A 16,118-nucleotide genomic window follows, 5' to 3' on the forward strand; every position below is an offset into this window, starting at 1 on the left:
CGCTGCTATGTACACTCGTAGCCGCATTACATCCAATTATCACCGATTACGAAACAGCCTGTATAACCGCGCTACAATTAATAGTATATTATATCGTCGTCGCTATCATTGTCGCTATCATTCTCCGCCTCGTCCGTCCTTCTTCTCCTTCGCGTCGCGCGGAAGGTCGTTATGATCGCATTAATTACACCGTTAGATACGGTTATCACTCGAGAGAATGGCGACGGGGCTGCGAGCCGTTAAGGGATGAGAGAAGCGGCCGCGCGCCTCCCCTACCGTCGCGATAATCGATATTTATTTATTATCGTAGTAACGGTCGTTGGCGCGCGCTTTATCGGCTCGTGTTCCAGCCACGCAGATATCGATTAACGTGGTCGACGGGCGTGCAATCGGGTCGTTCTGTGTGTGCATGCGTCTGCCACTCTTTCTGGCTCCGACCAATTTTCGATGACACGCGCGACCGGCACGAGAATGAGCCGCGTATTCCCTTTCGCTTGTATTTGTTCTCTCGTGACAAACGCCGTTTCGCGAACGCGAAGCTCGCGCGACGTAACGCTCTCCTCGCGATTTATCTCCTCGCGATCGCGGATTCATAACGAATCAGCGCGCGGTCACTGACGTGACCGAAATATATCGGCGCCGCTAGGATAAATCCGCGCGATGATGGCTATCGCGCGAGCTATCGATCGAATCCGGGAATGGAATCGCGAGAAGGTGCATGTAGGTGTACAGAAACTGTATCTGTGAAACGGACCAAAAAAAATGTCCGTTGTTACGCAGCTTCTTGCTATTCTTGGAAAGAAGAATATATCGTGTTAAAAATTGCCAATGACGTCAAAAAGGTAGCACGTGTAGCACGTGTCTTATAATATAATTTCATGCTTCATACAATGCATAATAAATTACCGCTTTAATAGACAACTGTGTTAGACTGTAATAGACACCTGAAATACGAAAGCGAAACGGGGTTCGTTTAGGTATAATCGTTACATAGACAAAAAAAACTTTCTTGCAGATTACGCGTGTCGTATTATTATTGTAGTTCCAATCGATCAATCTGATGTTCATAAATCGAGTGATGTGTTTCATTACTTTTGGTTTAGTAGTCAGACGAGAACAGATTAATTAACTTCGTTAGCAGTTGCTTGGCATTTAATTTCAATGAAACATTCAACAAACAGAAATGTCCAACCAAAATTTAATATTGAAGACCACTGGTAAAAAAAAGATCAATATCGGTCAAACTAATCATCAAAAATTGGTCACTCCGCGGTATATCCCGATTTTCCGCCGACGACTTCTCGTCACGTCGCCTCTCGCCTCTCATCTCCCATCGCACGCTCTCACGCAAGCCTCTCGCACGCGCATAAGCGACAAAACCGACAAATGCCGGACACGCGATGATTTTGCGGCCGCTCTGTCGACTCACCAGCCATTGTTCAGCGCGGCACTCTCCGGCTTCACCCGCGATTACAGCCTCCTTCGTCCTTTTCATCCTCGATGCGACACGTGCGAGCGTTTCGTCGACTCCATCGATGGCGTTGTGCCCTCTCGGTGGCTGCCTACATACATATATGCCTGTACCACATCGCGCTGCTCCGTTAATTAATTGCCGTGCCCGCTATCCTCGTTGTGCAGGAAGGTTAATCCCCTTAGCGATCGAGTAAGAACCGAAGCGATGATTATCGAAGCTCCCACAGTTCCCTTCCGATTCCTTATCTCTCTATTCCGTCTCTCTATTCGTCTCATCCGCTCCCTCGTCTTCGTTGGCCGTTCTCCATTCCCCTCCCTCGCATCCCTCATCGCTTGCTCTTCACGCGGACTGACCGTACTCTCTCTCTCTCTCTCTCTCTCTCTCGTCCTCGAGAGAGTCCCGGCGCGCTAATTTGGCTCCTTCGATCCGGTTCACTTACCCTTCCCTCCCCCTCCGCGTTTTCGCACCCCTAACATGTGTATCCTGATTCTGCTCGGCGATCCGTATATACGCGAACAGCAACACCGAGCCTCCTCAGCATCCCTCTGTTGCACCACCAACAAGCACCGTCAACAGCACCACCGCGGCTGCCGCGCGCGCGGGCCCCGGCGGGTAAAATGTCTCTCACCCTCCTCTCCGACTCTCCCGCAGATTATACAATTAATCAATTAGTATATGTAATTAATCTCTTTACACCTATTATACACATATATGAAATATATTATACCGTTACCTTTTACGTGAGCAAATAAATTGATTATTATATCGTCGGCGCGGGCCACGCGAGCGCCCTACCGCTCCGTCGGCCCTCGCCCCCTCTCGTTCCCCTTATCGGCGTATAAACAACGTGTACGTATGTGATGCATGTATGCGTGTGTACAGATGTGTAGATAGAGTGGCGTTCTCTCGGTGTGCCTACGAATCTTGTGTGTCAAGCGCTTGCGTCGTATCGCGTGTATGCGTGTACCTTTATGTGCGTGTATGTACATGATGTGCATAGCTGTGTGATACGTATGCGCGGTCGCTCGTGTGTGTTTAATCTTCAGCGGCTCTAATTACGTCCTTCTCCTTTTCTTTCCTTTTTTTCTTTGCCTTTCCCTCTTCCTCTCCCTCTCGTCCCCAGTGGGGTAAAACTATTCGAAACCGTGTCATCTTTAACTTGCGTCGCGTTCTTACCGAGGGATTATTCCTCGCCGTCCCGCAGTAGTAACCGTCTCGCGTTTCGCATTTCCCAGTCCTGCGTCATTTTGACTCCCGTTAAAACTTATCCCCGCTTTTTACTGGCCGCCGTGAAACGCCACGACGAACCTCTGCGTCACGACCAATCGTGAACGAGCGCGAGCATGCATGCCGGAAACTCTCTCGCATCCCTCGTCGTCGCGGTGTCTCTCTTGTTCATCTCTTCTTGCCACTCCTCTCATTCGTTCCGCCTCACGTGCGCTCTCTCTCTCGCTCTCTCGTCTTCTCGCAAGTATGCAGTCTGTATTGATCCACGTTTATGTACGCGGGACAGAAAGAAGAAATTACACATCCACACACGCAGACGCACGTAACACTCGCGCGCGCAGTACCGTGGTCGATGTACCGCCATCGAAGAGAAGAAGCCGAAGAAGAGACGAACGACGAGTTATGATCCACGACGAGTTATGATTGATACTCGAGTCTTTCCCCATCTCCTCCACGGACGAGCCAACTCTTCAACCCTTGTGCTTCATGGCGAAATTGCATACATGAGTATGCATGAGTAAAGTGGCTTTCCGTGTTTTTATGACGATAATTCTCGTGCCCGAAATAATTAATGCACGACGCGCGAGCATTAATTTATATCTTTTTTCCGTGATTGCTTTTTCATTTCCCGACGTTGTGATTAATAATTAAATCGCATTCCTCGCTTTAGCTGAATTGTTTTAATGATGTAAATCGATCATCGTAAATTATGCCGCAATATTGTTCAGATGAAATAATGCCTCGTATTTATAAAGATACCTACACGTGTTCGACATCAATTACATGTATCCACGAGAATCTTTAACGTTTCAAGTTGAACGTCCACATTTACGTTGAGCATAGATCAATCTCGCTACACGCGGGGGAATTATACATCGCGATTACTTATTCACGTAAACACGCGTGCGATTAGTTATTCAGGCAATCGTGAGTCATCGTCATGTAATCGATTCTCGACGATTCCACCTAATCGCAAAGTCTCTTTTTGCTCCATACGCGGGCATTGGTTGAATAGCGGTTATCAGTGATAATTGCGAGACTTCCCGTAAGATGAGCTCTCTTCCCATGACGGGAATAATAAAGTATCGGAAGAGAAAGAAAGCAAGGAAACTTGTACGTCGAACCTTTTGGCACGTGGGCGAGCTGGCTCGTGGCTGAAACCGCTTTTTGGCACGACGTGAATCCTATCACCATTATCCGTTCTATTCATCCGTCCTATCGACCGCCGTTTACTCCACCGGCGCTACTCACCCCGTCATCGTTGCCCTTACAAGTTGACTAAGTAGATTAGACAGAGACCGCGTCTAAAATTGGCAGTTGTTCGCAAGGTTGTCGTTCGATTTATGTTTGTTCCTCTCGCGCGACTCCCGGCCTTCCTGATAACCCTGATTTTCGGAGACGCGCGCACGTCTACGGCGAAGGTGTGGCACCTCCCAGGACCCAGCGACCCTGTTTCGGAAGCCGCTATTAATTATGACATTAATTATGGGACAAATCGACGAGAGAGTGGACGCTCTTCGCGCAAATTATTTTGCCAATCAATTATTCCCAGTAGTCATACCACTCTCGTCAAGCGCTCGGATGCTGTCCGGAGCACTCGATACGTCGGAATAATCGATCAACCGAATAATTTGCTTCGATAATTGGGCGCTCGTGTAAATTACTCGAATGTCGAATCGCTCCCGCATCGATAACGGCATATCCACGTCGATATCCGCATCAAGTGGGCGATCATTACTCAGAGGAAAAATGCGTTGATGATTCCATCAAGAATCATTAATGGACCGATAGAAGATGAACCAGCAGATCAATAGAAAGTTTAGCTGATATTCTTGGTAATATCGGTTGGAAATGCCGCAAATTAAAAAGCTTTTACCGAATTTCAGAGATTCAGCGATTGTGGAATCAAGGATCTCGAGGCGAATTTCGATATTTCAACAAATTTCGAAACGATCGGAGATTATTTCAATAAATGGAAAATGTCGCGTGCAAATTTGTTTCACTGCGAAAAATTTGTGAAAGGCAAGAGCCTCATGCAAAATTCTTTCATGGGAGTGCGCGGAGATTCTCCCTCGCTATATCGGCGCGAAAAGAGCTTTACGTATACGCCCGTAATGGGTCCAGGTTGGCGCCGGAAGATGTACGCGCGTGTCCAACACATGTATCATATATACCATATTATGGAGGTATGCCGCGCGCGCGCGTGTGTGTGGGTGGCGTTTGGTGCTGGTACACGTGTATTCATATATGTATGCGTATCATATATGCCAAACGTGCGTGTAATGTAATATGTATGTATGGTGTGAACGCGTGTGTGTATCTCGGAGTGTACGCATCTCCTCGCGCGCTCTCTGTAAACGTCTTCTTATATAAAATCGGCAGTTCGGGCAGTTCGACGTCTCGCCGCACGACTCTAGCCTTACGTATGAAACCAGATTTACAAAAATACGGTGCGCGTGTTTTTCGCGTATTTGGCACTTTTTCACCTCTCTCTCGCCCAACCTCTCGTTCTGCATCTCGCTTGTCTCTCTCCCTCTTCCCCTTGCATACTTCTCGCACGCATTCTCTCCTCCCTTCCCTCTCTTTCTCTCTTTCATTCTCCCTTTCTCTTGCATCCTCGTCCGTTCTTCACTGACTTTCTCATCCTCGCATTCGTTCCCTCTCGCGCTCTGTTCCTGTTTCTCCCGCACACGCATACACATGCGCGCTCCAACTCGCTATCGTCTCACTTTGTCACGAAAGCTCTCCTACTCTCGTGTACCATGCGGTCGCACGCCCTTATCTCCATCCCGAAGGGTAGTCGGATTAAAAAGTTCAATCGATCCGCCCTTTTCGGAGGAGGGAACGGTATTCCGCTCCGCTCAGACGCGACGACGGCCACTCGCTCGTGACCGGCAATCTGTCGCATCGCAAAATCCCTCACATGCGTGTCCGTCCATGGAGCCGTGGCGTCGGGACCACGACGTCGTGTCCTTTGGCACCAGTGATCGAGAGAGAGTCCTCTTCCACGTCGACGCGAAAATCGGCAGTTTCGATGATGGGCGGCCGCGGGGAACAACGACGACGGCGACGGCGACGGCGACGGCAGCGGCAGCAGCGACGACGATTACGACGACTGCGGCAACAATGGCGACGGCGACGTCGACGACGACGACGACGACGGCGACGTGGAAGACGCTGTCGTCGGCGCCTGCGACGATCGGCCGACCGCCATCGTGGACGCGGCGCGAAGCCGCGCGGGATCGTCGACTAGTCCTCCTCGGGGCCCATGTTCATCAGCATCATCTTCTTCTTGGCGATCTTGCTGTACTTGATGTCGATCGGCTTCGTGGTGTCATAGAGGCTCGGCGCTTGCAGAATAATCAGCGCCGTGCCGAACACGCAGGCCAGCGTGAAGATCCAGAGGAAGATCCGGTCGAGTACCATCGCGACGTACTTCCAGTCCTCCTCCACCTGGGAACAACACGGAAGACACGTGCGTCATAGTTGGATTAACAAAGTGCGAAATTATTTTCGCAATCATCGTCAACATCATTTGAAATCGCGTGCCTAATGCATTCGTGGTCTAATTGTATAAAAGAACATAATTTTATCACAAACAGAATATCCGACATACTAATACGTATTCCAATATCTAAGACCTTTATGTTATTTTATATGAGATTTTTTAATCGTAAATGATGATCGTATGCTTTTCCGAGTCGCTTATGTTATCACAGATCTGCCTATCGCGAATCGCGAAAGAGGCGCGCGTGAAGGCGCCCCGTTTATATGGAAGTCCCGCGGATGTGGAACCCACAAAATGGGGAAAATCTTTTGGATCAAGAGAGCCTTCCGCGCATATTTAGTATCAAGAGCTCGCCGGGCGTATCCGTTACCCGAGTAACAAAAAGCGTATACGACGAACCGGGAAAACGAGTCTCTGTTTTCACGTGATCCGCTGGAGCACTCTCGCAACGCACCCCCGTAGGTCTCGCACGTCCGGAGACACGAGGGAAAGGAACGATCGATCCCTTGCGCCAAGGGGGTGTATTGACTTCCTTAGATTCCCCACTGCGACAGGGCGGCAGCCGGGAGACGATAAAACAGTCACCCAATACTTTTATGATATCTCCACGAGTACGACGCGCCGAATGTTGCTCGCTACCACTTCGATCACCATTTTACCTCGTATCTCTTTCGCTCTTTCTGACTTGTCGCGATGTCTGCCGGGGAAATATCATTGCCCCGAGAGCGCTTTTAGCGCGTGATCTCGCTTTCTTGGATGGATATTCGATTAACAAGCAGAGAAAACGGATAAACCACTAATGCGTCGTGAAAAGACACTTATGTCCACACAATATGTATAATGCATATATAACTAACTGAGAACATTGAGAAATTTGATATGAACAATCATCACGTTCGTGATCACAGATAATAAATTGAGAACACATTTTATTTAAAAAAAAATAAAGTTAGTTTGCAAAGATCGTTTAATGCTTGAATAAAGCGTGAGATTTAACGCTGATTTTACAATTATTCTACCAACTAATTTCCTGATGTATTTTCTTGTTATTAAAAATTCTTTTAAAGTTTGAGAATGTCTATCTATGTTGTTTATCCATTAAAGATCGTTTCACGTCTTTTCGATCATGTATAGTTTCACGTAGCAAGATGGGATAGCATTATGCGGTTCTATCAAATCGAGCCAAAACTTGGCTACAACAACGGAATTGGCTGCTGCATCATCCTCCACCTCTCGTGTTACATGCAAACGTATTTGCATATTCTACGTTCGCGCGGAAACGTATATATAATCGTATACACAGTATTCTATGATGGCATACATAGCGATAAGCATATAATGCATTTACTGTAAAGGTATTCGTGCGTATTGTTCTATATAAGACGTGCCCAAAATAACATTACATGGTATTTTTAGCATAACTAAATAGATATCAGAAACCTGGTGTTGTGTCTCTCTCAGAATAATATTACCGATTCAACTAAGATTTACAAAACAACATCGAAACTTGGAAAAGCTTTCTCATGAATTATTGTCGGACAGAATACAAGCTAACGAAAAAAGAAAATTCCTCACAATATGCTGATATAATTCCGTGAATTCAAAATGTTTGTTTAAGTTGTCACAGTATTAGTTATATTATACAATATTACTCGTGTTTCTCTGACACATAGCATCTTAATTCCGTGGGATAATATTTTCAGGGCACTTCGTATGTACGCTCGCAAGTGTATATTCTTGTCGTAAAACGGGTGCATTTGGCAATGAACGGCACTGTGCCGCAATGCGTTCTCCGGCATGTACTTTGCGCAAATAAGTTATGCGAGCGAGGGGTGGTCTTAAGTGAAGCTTCATTGAGCTTGGCTCGCCGCGCTGAGGATACCGGGGATATCCGCAGATCCGCTCTGGCAAACTGCGTATCCGGAAATTAAGCCGCATCCGGAATCACGGGGTTTCAATTTAGCCCGAAGACAGCCATCGGGGTGGTGAGCAAGATGCCCCGAAATCCCTGCGGAAGCTGGACACGCGGAGTCATTCCTCGTAAAGTTCGGGATCGATATTTATTAGGGAGCATTTCGAGCTGTATTCCGAACGGTTTAAATGCGATCAGGTCCACGCCCGAAAAGTAAGAATATCTCATGCTTATATTGCGCGTTCAGGAGGAAACGGCACGGCGGAATCGAGCGGAGACAAGACCGAAAATCTCTCCCATTTATTCGACTCTATCTTTCTCAATATTTCCGGCGCCGTTATTTCATAGCCGTTGCCATGGATTATGTCTATCGTCGGGAGACCCGACGGGTTGAAGCTTCTTCGATTTTACGAAGGAGATTTCCAAATCTCAGGGGTATTGCGAAACGCGCGAGCGTCGGGTCGCGGTACGTTAGACGCTATAAAATTCGATACACCGCGAAAAATCGTTCGCACGGCGACGATAACAACCAATCGAAACGGTATTTTTGCACGGACGCTATTACCTCCTCCTGCTCCCGAAACATTGATCGCTGTAGAATCGCGTTTACACGAACCTCGGCAAAGCGTTCGCGTACGGGTGCGAATCCGGGTGTATCAAACGCGTTCGCTCGTCTCTGGATTATCACTCGCAGCCGGCGCCACCACTGCCGGTGACAATCCTGATCGCGGTTTCCCAAAGCGCTATTAACAGCCCCAAGCAAAAGTAATCCGTCATGTATAGTGCAATTTGCGCGCTGATCTCTTTAACCATGATCCTTGATCACAGCCGCACCGATAATTCGATCCTCGCAATTATCGGACGTGCAAACAACGCATCCAGCGTAATTAAGATATTTCGTGCGTATTGGACAATTACTGGCTCAGCGAAACTCATTACGGCCACTTTACGCGCGCGTTGTTTCCTCTGATAATATCCTGACGCGCAACAACATTAGCCGTAAAACAGATTGTGCAGTAAAGCGACATGTAAAACGCCGGCAAGACTACTACTTGGTACTCACGCTCTCAAACTTGTCCTTGTTCTTGGCATGCTGGGCGATGAAGCGGGCGTCGTCGATGGTCTTCTCGATCTCGCGTACCAACGGCTTCTCGAAGGTGGGGCTGACGTCCTCGTGAGCGTAGCCGGGGCTAGCCGGCCCGAAGAGATCGTCGTCCGCCCCGGGCAGTGGCAACGAGGGTAGGGGCTCCTCGAAGCAGGGTGCGACGGTGCCGACGGTGCCGACGGCGCCGAGGTCGTACCTCGTCGCCGGCGGCGGCGGCCCGTGCGGCGGTACCTCGTACTCTCCGCTGAACCTCTTGCCGTAGTACTTGTCGTACTTATCAGTCTCTTGTACATGGAACACATCGGTGAGGATGCCCTCGGGCGGCTTGCCGTTCGCCGCCTCGACATCGTCTTCGTCGTCGTCCTCGTCGTCGTCGATGCCGTCGTCGTCGCTGGTGCCACCGGCAGCACTGATGCCGGCGCTCCTGCCGTCGTCCTCGTCGACTTCGTCGTCCTTCTTCGGTCGCTTAATCAGGAGGAACCGCGGCAGCACGTTGATGAATACCACCCGCACCCATCTAGACATGCGGTGAGTGACAGGCGAGCGGAAGTTCACGTTCAGCACGGCTATCGTGACGACCACCGACAGCGTCACTAGCACCATCGTGAAGAGCAGGTACTTTCCCAGGAGCGGCACAGTGAGCGACGTGGGCGGTATTATCTCGGCCAGCAGCAGGAAGAACACCGTCAACGAGAGGAGTATCGAGATCGACAGGGAGACCTTCTCGCCGCTGTCGCTCGGCAGGTAGAACACCAGCACCGACAGGATGGATATGCCCACGCACGGTATTATCAGATTCACCGTGTAGAAGAGGGTCTTGCGGCGCAGGGTAATGTTGAACACGATGTCGATATAGGGCTCCTCGCAGCATATGTAGAATGCCTCCTTCCTTACGGCAGGCACTTTTATGATGTCCCACTCGACGGAGATATAATAGTCGGTCAGGTCGATCCCGACGTCGATTTCGTTCGAGTCCTCGGTCTGCGCGAGATGCCGCAGGTCGACCTGGAAACACGATGACCAGAGAACGTGAGCGACCGTCAATGGAATACAGTTTTTCGCAGATACGCAAAATGCTCATTAACGATAATACATCTCGGGCGGACGGGTAGAAAGTGCATCCAGAAATTTCATCGTCCGAAACTTACCTCAGCACCTCGAACGCGAATAAAATTGCAACTGCGAATAATCATTTCTGGATATGCAGCATTGTGAAATATCTCAAATTTTCAAAGTATTTTCTCGCTTTATATTTTAATATAGCGAGGTTTCGTTACTTTTTTAATGCTGGCGTAATGAAATGCGCGCAATAAGTATCTTGCACGCAAATGCACGCGTATGCATGAATATTTTATCTCGAAACACGCGCGTTTTACCGCGACACACGCGTGTTATATCATTGAAATAAATTTATACTTTACATCAGCAAATATTTAGTACAACCTGGATATTTAGTATTGCGTAATGTAACGCGATACCGGGAGTTTGTGCATACCGTGCCGCAGTCGAGAAATAAAAGTTCAATTGTTACAACAGCGATGCCAACTCCAGTTATAAATAATACGTATGATTATAAAATGGCATTATGAGTAAAGCAATATTCTAAACTCCACTGAAAACGTAATTCTAAACGTAATTCAAAGTATCTCCTCTCTTTAGCGTGATTATTCCAATTGGAGATTCGTAATCCAACTAATCTTCAGAACGAATCCCCAACTCTCAAGCTACGCATCGCCGAAACAATCTTCGAGGTCTAATCCAGAATGGCCAAATCTAAATTGTTATTCCACTCGACTGCGTCCCAATGTTCTGATCCTCGACTTGGCGCTCGATGCGGTACATACACGTAATCGAAGCACACCAATAAGAGATAAATCGGCAAACGCCGACTCTGAGGTACTTGAAGAGTCCAAAGATTATTATCTTAGCGCGCTGTCCCTAATCAGTGCCTCGGATAATCCACATAATGGAAGGAGCTTCTTGATAAAACGCGATAGTAATGTATGCATGGCTGCACAGCAAACGACGGAGTCTTGCTTCTTAACGTTCGCTCTTCAATTAACACTAGGTGGATCCTGTTCCAAGGAAAATTCCAACTTGATGTTCAGTCGTTTAACATCAAAAATTGTGAAGCCGAGAAATGAGATGCTGTCCAAGCAGGTCACCGAGGAATCCGATCGCAATTTTGCTAGAGAGGATCTACAGCCGGGGAAAAGGATCCACCATCTAAGACCACCCTGTATACGCTTTCGCTGTGCTCTGCGAAGGAGGGACTTGCTCGATCCGCCAGTAGGGGTGCGACCGCCGCCGTCCAAATCCATTTCATCCCTCGCCGCAATCGATTCTCGGAGGGCTACGCGATTGTTTAAAAAAAAAGAAGAGAAAAAAGAAAGAAGGAGGAGTGCGCGGAGAGGAAAGGAAAGGAATGGAGCGGAAGGAGAAAGAGTGGATGGAGCGAACGGAAGAAATTGGATACCTCTAATGGCAGGGCGCGATAGGTTCTGGCTATCTCAAAGCCTCGCGGACCGTGGAATCGGAATAAAGTCTGAAGAGCCGAATCGTAGCCGCCATTGGAGCTTCGACGTCCGCTGGCTGATCCACCCTGGACCACTTTGGTGATCCGCCGATAGCTGTTCGGTGAACGATCGTTGCTCATTCACCGCGCTCTTTTCCCGCGCGTTTCCTACCCGCAGCAGTGCCTTACTCGGATTCGCTTCCTGCTTTCTCAATTCAATCCCTCGTCGGGACTCCCCTCTTTTAATTCGAGTTACAGAAGGAGCCGACGTAGCGGCGTAACGACCTATTCCAACTTTGCTCAGCGTCATTAAACATTCCAGCTTCCGCAAAGTGAAATAAAGTTATGAGCGAAGATTACGCGAGCTATTATTACCAGTTCTCCGAAAATTCGAAGTAATTTTTAAATAATAATGTTAAAGTACACGCACTGCTCCTTTGAAAACCACGGTACGATTTTCCCTAATCCAAATTTCCCCCGTAAGAATCTCTTATTTCAATGCGTTCATGTAACGTTGGCTTCTATTGTTTCATGATGAAAGTACATTGGCGATGTACCTAATTGTTACACTGATTTATTCACGTTACGATGTTAATACATAACGGTTAAATTGACACGCGAATATCGATCAGTCTGCACAGGCTACCTTGCAGCCAATCTAATGTAGCTGAAATCCGGAATATTATAGGCGCGTTCCATCATCGTCGAACATCGTCGAGCTTCCCGAGGACTTTCTAGAAAATACACGTACCGGCATGCCGACGAGCAAATTGATATCGAAGCACGGAAACAACGTTTATCCGCCACGCAGGTGAACGCGAAGGTTGATCAGCGGCGGCAGTGTGTTTCCGGAGTAGCTAGCGGACGAGCTCTTTCCGTCGAAATGGCTTATCCCGCGCAGACGTGGGATTTATATCCGCGACGGTGTACAGTGGTAAAACTCTCGCAGACAGGCGGATTTGTCAGTGACGGATATATCCGTCGGTCCGCGAGTAGAGCTTATCCATCGAACCAAGAGCGAAGGAAACGACTGCGGAATCATAATCGGCGGATCGGGACGTTCCATTGAAACCTGCATCTCTCACAGAGATCGTCTTTGAGATCGGAATACGCGCGGGAGAATGTTGTACACGTAGTGTTACGGTTTGCCTCGTTTCTACCTGTCCTCGGACGTTCCCTGCATTGTAACGTGCATTATTGCACGTTTCTTGCATAATATATAGACTAAAGTTATTCTCGATGCAAATATCCTTCATAACTTATGGTTTCCACATGTAACGATTAATAATTACGTTAATCTATCAATGTGACTATTAATGAGACTATTAATGTGATCTATTAATCATGCTTACCGTGTAACCGTCGTAAGTCCACGAACCAAATTTCATAAAACAAGTCTGCTGGTCGAAGGGGAAGTACTCCACGTCGATCTCGCAAAATGATTTATAGATCGCTGGTGGCTTCCATATGACCTTCCCGGTATGATGCAAAATCGCTTTAGTCATGATGGTTACCTCGTAATTACCGTCGGCGCTGAAAACAAAGAATCACCACGTGTTAGGTTAAATATTTTGTTCATTGTACAAGCTAACGAGTAACTAGCAAAGTACCCGTGCTTTGTGTACGGGCGAGAAGCCGTGCTAACGAAACGCAGTATAGCGAAACTGCGGCGTCACAGCAGAAAGTTGAAAGAGATTCCTGCCATACGTAAAGCCGAACAGAAACGGTACCAATCGATATCGCGAATAAAGCGACGCTTCGAATGTTATTGTGGGAAAATTTGACAAAGCGATGTACGCTCCGGTGCGTGCATCGAACGGTTGTAACCATCTGTCGCCGCGAACCACCTTCCCTACAAATTCCATTGGAAATTAACCCGCTCCCCTTTCTGTCTGCGAATCCGCACCGATGACTCATAACGTGTGACCTATAATGAATATCCTGAGTGAAAATTCTGATTCGCGGAGAACCGTAGAAATCGTCCTCGCATCAACCACCAAGGCAATCTCTAAATCCTGTTGGGTTGAGTCGTCAGGGGTGACTCTCGTCAGGGTGATTATGCCGTGGTGTCTCGTACGGATGGAAATATTATGTAGTCATGCTTTCTTGACTGCATTTCCAACAGAGTTCATAGTAAAACAAAAATCGCGCCCACGCCCGCCGCGCCACGCGCGGCCCGCCCGAAACCTCATTATGTTTTCTGTTCTCGCAGATTACAACTGAGTTCACACTTTAGTTCTTTCGCTTGTGTATTTTCGTGTGCTTTCACATTGTGCTAGCCATGCCGAAGTACAAGAGTCATCGTTCATCCAGCTCGTCAAGGAGAAGCAGGCGCGAGCATCGCACAAAACGTCATAATAGGAGATCGCGATCACGTTCTAACCTCTCCTACACGAGGGAACCGTTGAGTGACTCGTCGCGGGATTTGCCTGTGCGCCGCTCTTCATCTCGGGATCGTTTTTTCCAGCGACTTGTTTACGCGCTTCCAGTATCGTATCCCTCCGACATCCGGCGAGACGTCGGGGGATATTCCACGACCGACGAGTCCCGTCCCATGCGCGGACATTGCAGCGGACATGCCCGGCGAGGCCTCTGTCCCTGTTGAGCGAAATGTAGACGAGCAGACGGCTTTGGACAGCCGGGGCGGCGACCTAGGTATGTCTTCTTCCCTTGGTAACGTGATGTTTCCGGGAGATGACATAACCGACTGCTCATTCCTACTATATTTCGTCTCTTCTGTTGCAGTGAGTAGTCCTTCTCCTCATGCTGGAGAATCGCAGGTGGTCTCCTTTCCCGATCCGGTGGTCACGGAGGTGGTTGAACCTGATACGCCTGCGGTACCTGCTTCTGAGTTCTACGGGTTGCTTCAGGATCTGTTCAAGGAACAGTCACAACCGCCCGCTGCGACGTCGTGGTTGCCCGTTATCTTAAACACCCTCAGAAGTGAAGCTCGTTCCGGTCTTACGGAGGAGCTGAAATCTGATCTCGTGAAGCACGAACCGAAAGAAGACGTGGCCTTTCTTCGCCCTCCATGCCTAAATAAGGAAATTCTTCCGAATCTGGCCGCTACAGCTCTCACCCGGGACAAACATCAAATGAAGGCCCAGGCGCAGGTGGGAGCGTCACTGAACGCCCTTGGCAGCGGCTTGTCCGACCTTTCCAAAATTGAGGGTCTCTTGGCGTCGCCGGATGGAAAGGCCGCAGTTGCTAAAATTGCGGAAGGCATACATTTGCTCGCTGACCACCATTTTCGGCTTTCGCAAACGAGGCGGGCATTTATTGTTCCGTCTCTGAATTTTTTGGGGAAAACGGCCTCGGACTCGGCTCCCATCGATGACAGTCTGTTTGGAAGCAATTTCGTACAAGACGTTGAGGCTGCTCAGTCCGTCGAGAAGGTTGCTCGTAAGATGGCGCGGAAAACACCTCAGTCGCAGCAAGCCCGCACCGCATCGTCCGAAACAGACGAACTTACCGCTTCGAGAGGTACAGCAACGCCAACAGCAGTCGGAAAACAGGAAGCCCCCTCGTCAGACGTCTTCGGCTCATCGCGCGAGGAGGGGCCAGCACCACTCCAGGCCGAGCCACTCCAGGAGATCGGCGTCCCGTTTCCGAACGCGGACTCGGCGCTAAACCCGGAACGGTCAGCAGGCCGCTTAGCCGGATTCGCGAGCAGTTGGCGAGAGATAACCTCCGACCCCCAGGTATTAGAAGCTATCACCGGGTACAAGATCCCTTTTTCTCGGCTTCCCCCACCTCGCCCTTTCCTGCGGGAGCCAGCCTTCTCCGTGAGAGAGGCGGCTCACTGCACAGCAGAGATCGAGCGTCTCTGCCGGAAAGGGGCTCTAGTTATTGCTGAACTTACCGCGGGCCAATTTTTGTCATCTTTTTTCTTGATCCCGAAATCATCAGGCGGTATGCGGTTTATTTTAAACTTGCGTGATCTCAATGAGTATATCTCTCCTCCTCACTTAAAAATGGAGGATTGGCGGACTGTTGTTAGTCTCATGACACCGAACTCTTGGATGGCTTCGGTGGATCTTGAGGACGCGCATTTGCTGGTTCCGGTGCATCCTTCCCATAGACGATTCCTTCGCTTCCGATGGCGAAATATAGTCTACGAGTTTACGTCTCTGCCTTTTGGCCTATCCACGGCGCCTTACATCTTTACGAAGATTGTGCGCCCCGTGGTCAGAGTGTTGCGAGCAAAGGGGTTTCCATCTGTCGCACACCTCGACGATTTTCTACTCTTAGGAGATTCAAAGGAGAGTTGCCAGAAGAATGTTCGTGAAACACTGGACTTACTCTCGTCTCTGGGCTTTCTCATCAATTATTCTAAATCGGAGCTCGTACCCTCTTCCAAACGCAAATATTTAGGCT

General features: G+C 48.8%; 1 protein-coding gene across 1 annotated transcript in view; it reads right to left on the reverse strand.

Moving 5' to 3' along the window:
• Positions 1-2,543: 2,543 nt before the first annotated feature.
• Positions 2,544-16,118, reverse strand: part of LOC105281430 (acetylcholine receptor subunit alpha-like 1) — a 116,326-nt gene continuing 102,751 nt past the window's right edge. Inside the window, exons 5-7 of the mRNA XM_011342684.2 lie at positions 13,094-13,274; positions 9,185-10,231; positions 2,544-6,154 (exon numbers count right to left, since the gene is read on the reverse strand). Of these exons, the coding sequence (XP_011340986.1) occupies positions 5,951-6,154; positions 9,185-10,231; positions 13,094-13,274 (1,432 nt within the window). The 3' untranslated portion in view covers positions 2,544-5,950. The remainder of the gene's footprint in view (positions 6,155-9,184; positions 10,232-13,093; positions 13,275-16,118) is intronic.

The sequence above is a fragment of the Ooceraea biroi genome, chromosome 6 (genome assembly GCF_003672135.1).
Source record: "Ooceraea biroi isolate clonal line C1 chromosome 6, Obir_v5.4, whole genome shotgun sequence".
NCBI classification, from domain to species: Eukaryota; Metazoa; Arthropoda; class Insecta; order Hymenoptera; family Formicidae; genus Ooceraea; species Ooceraea biroi.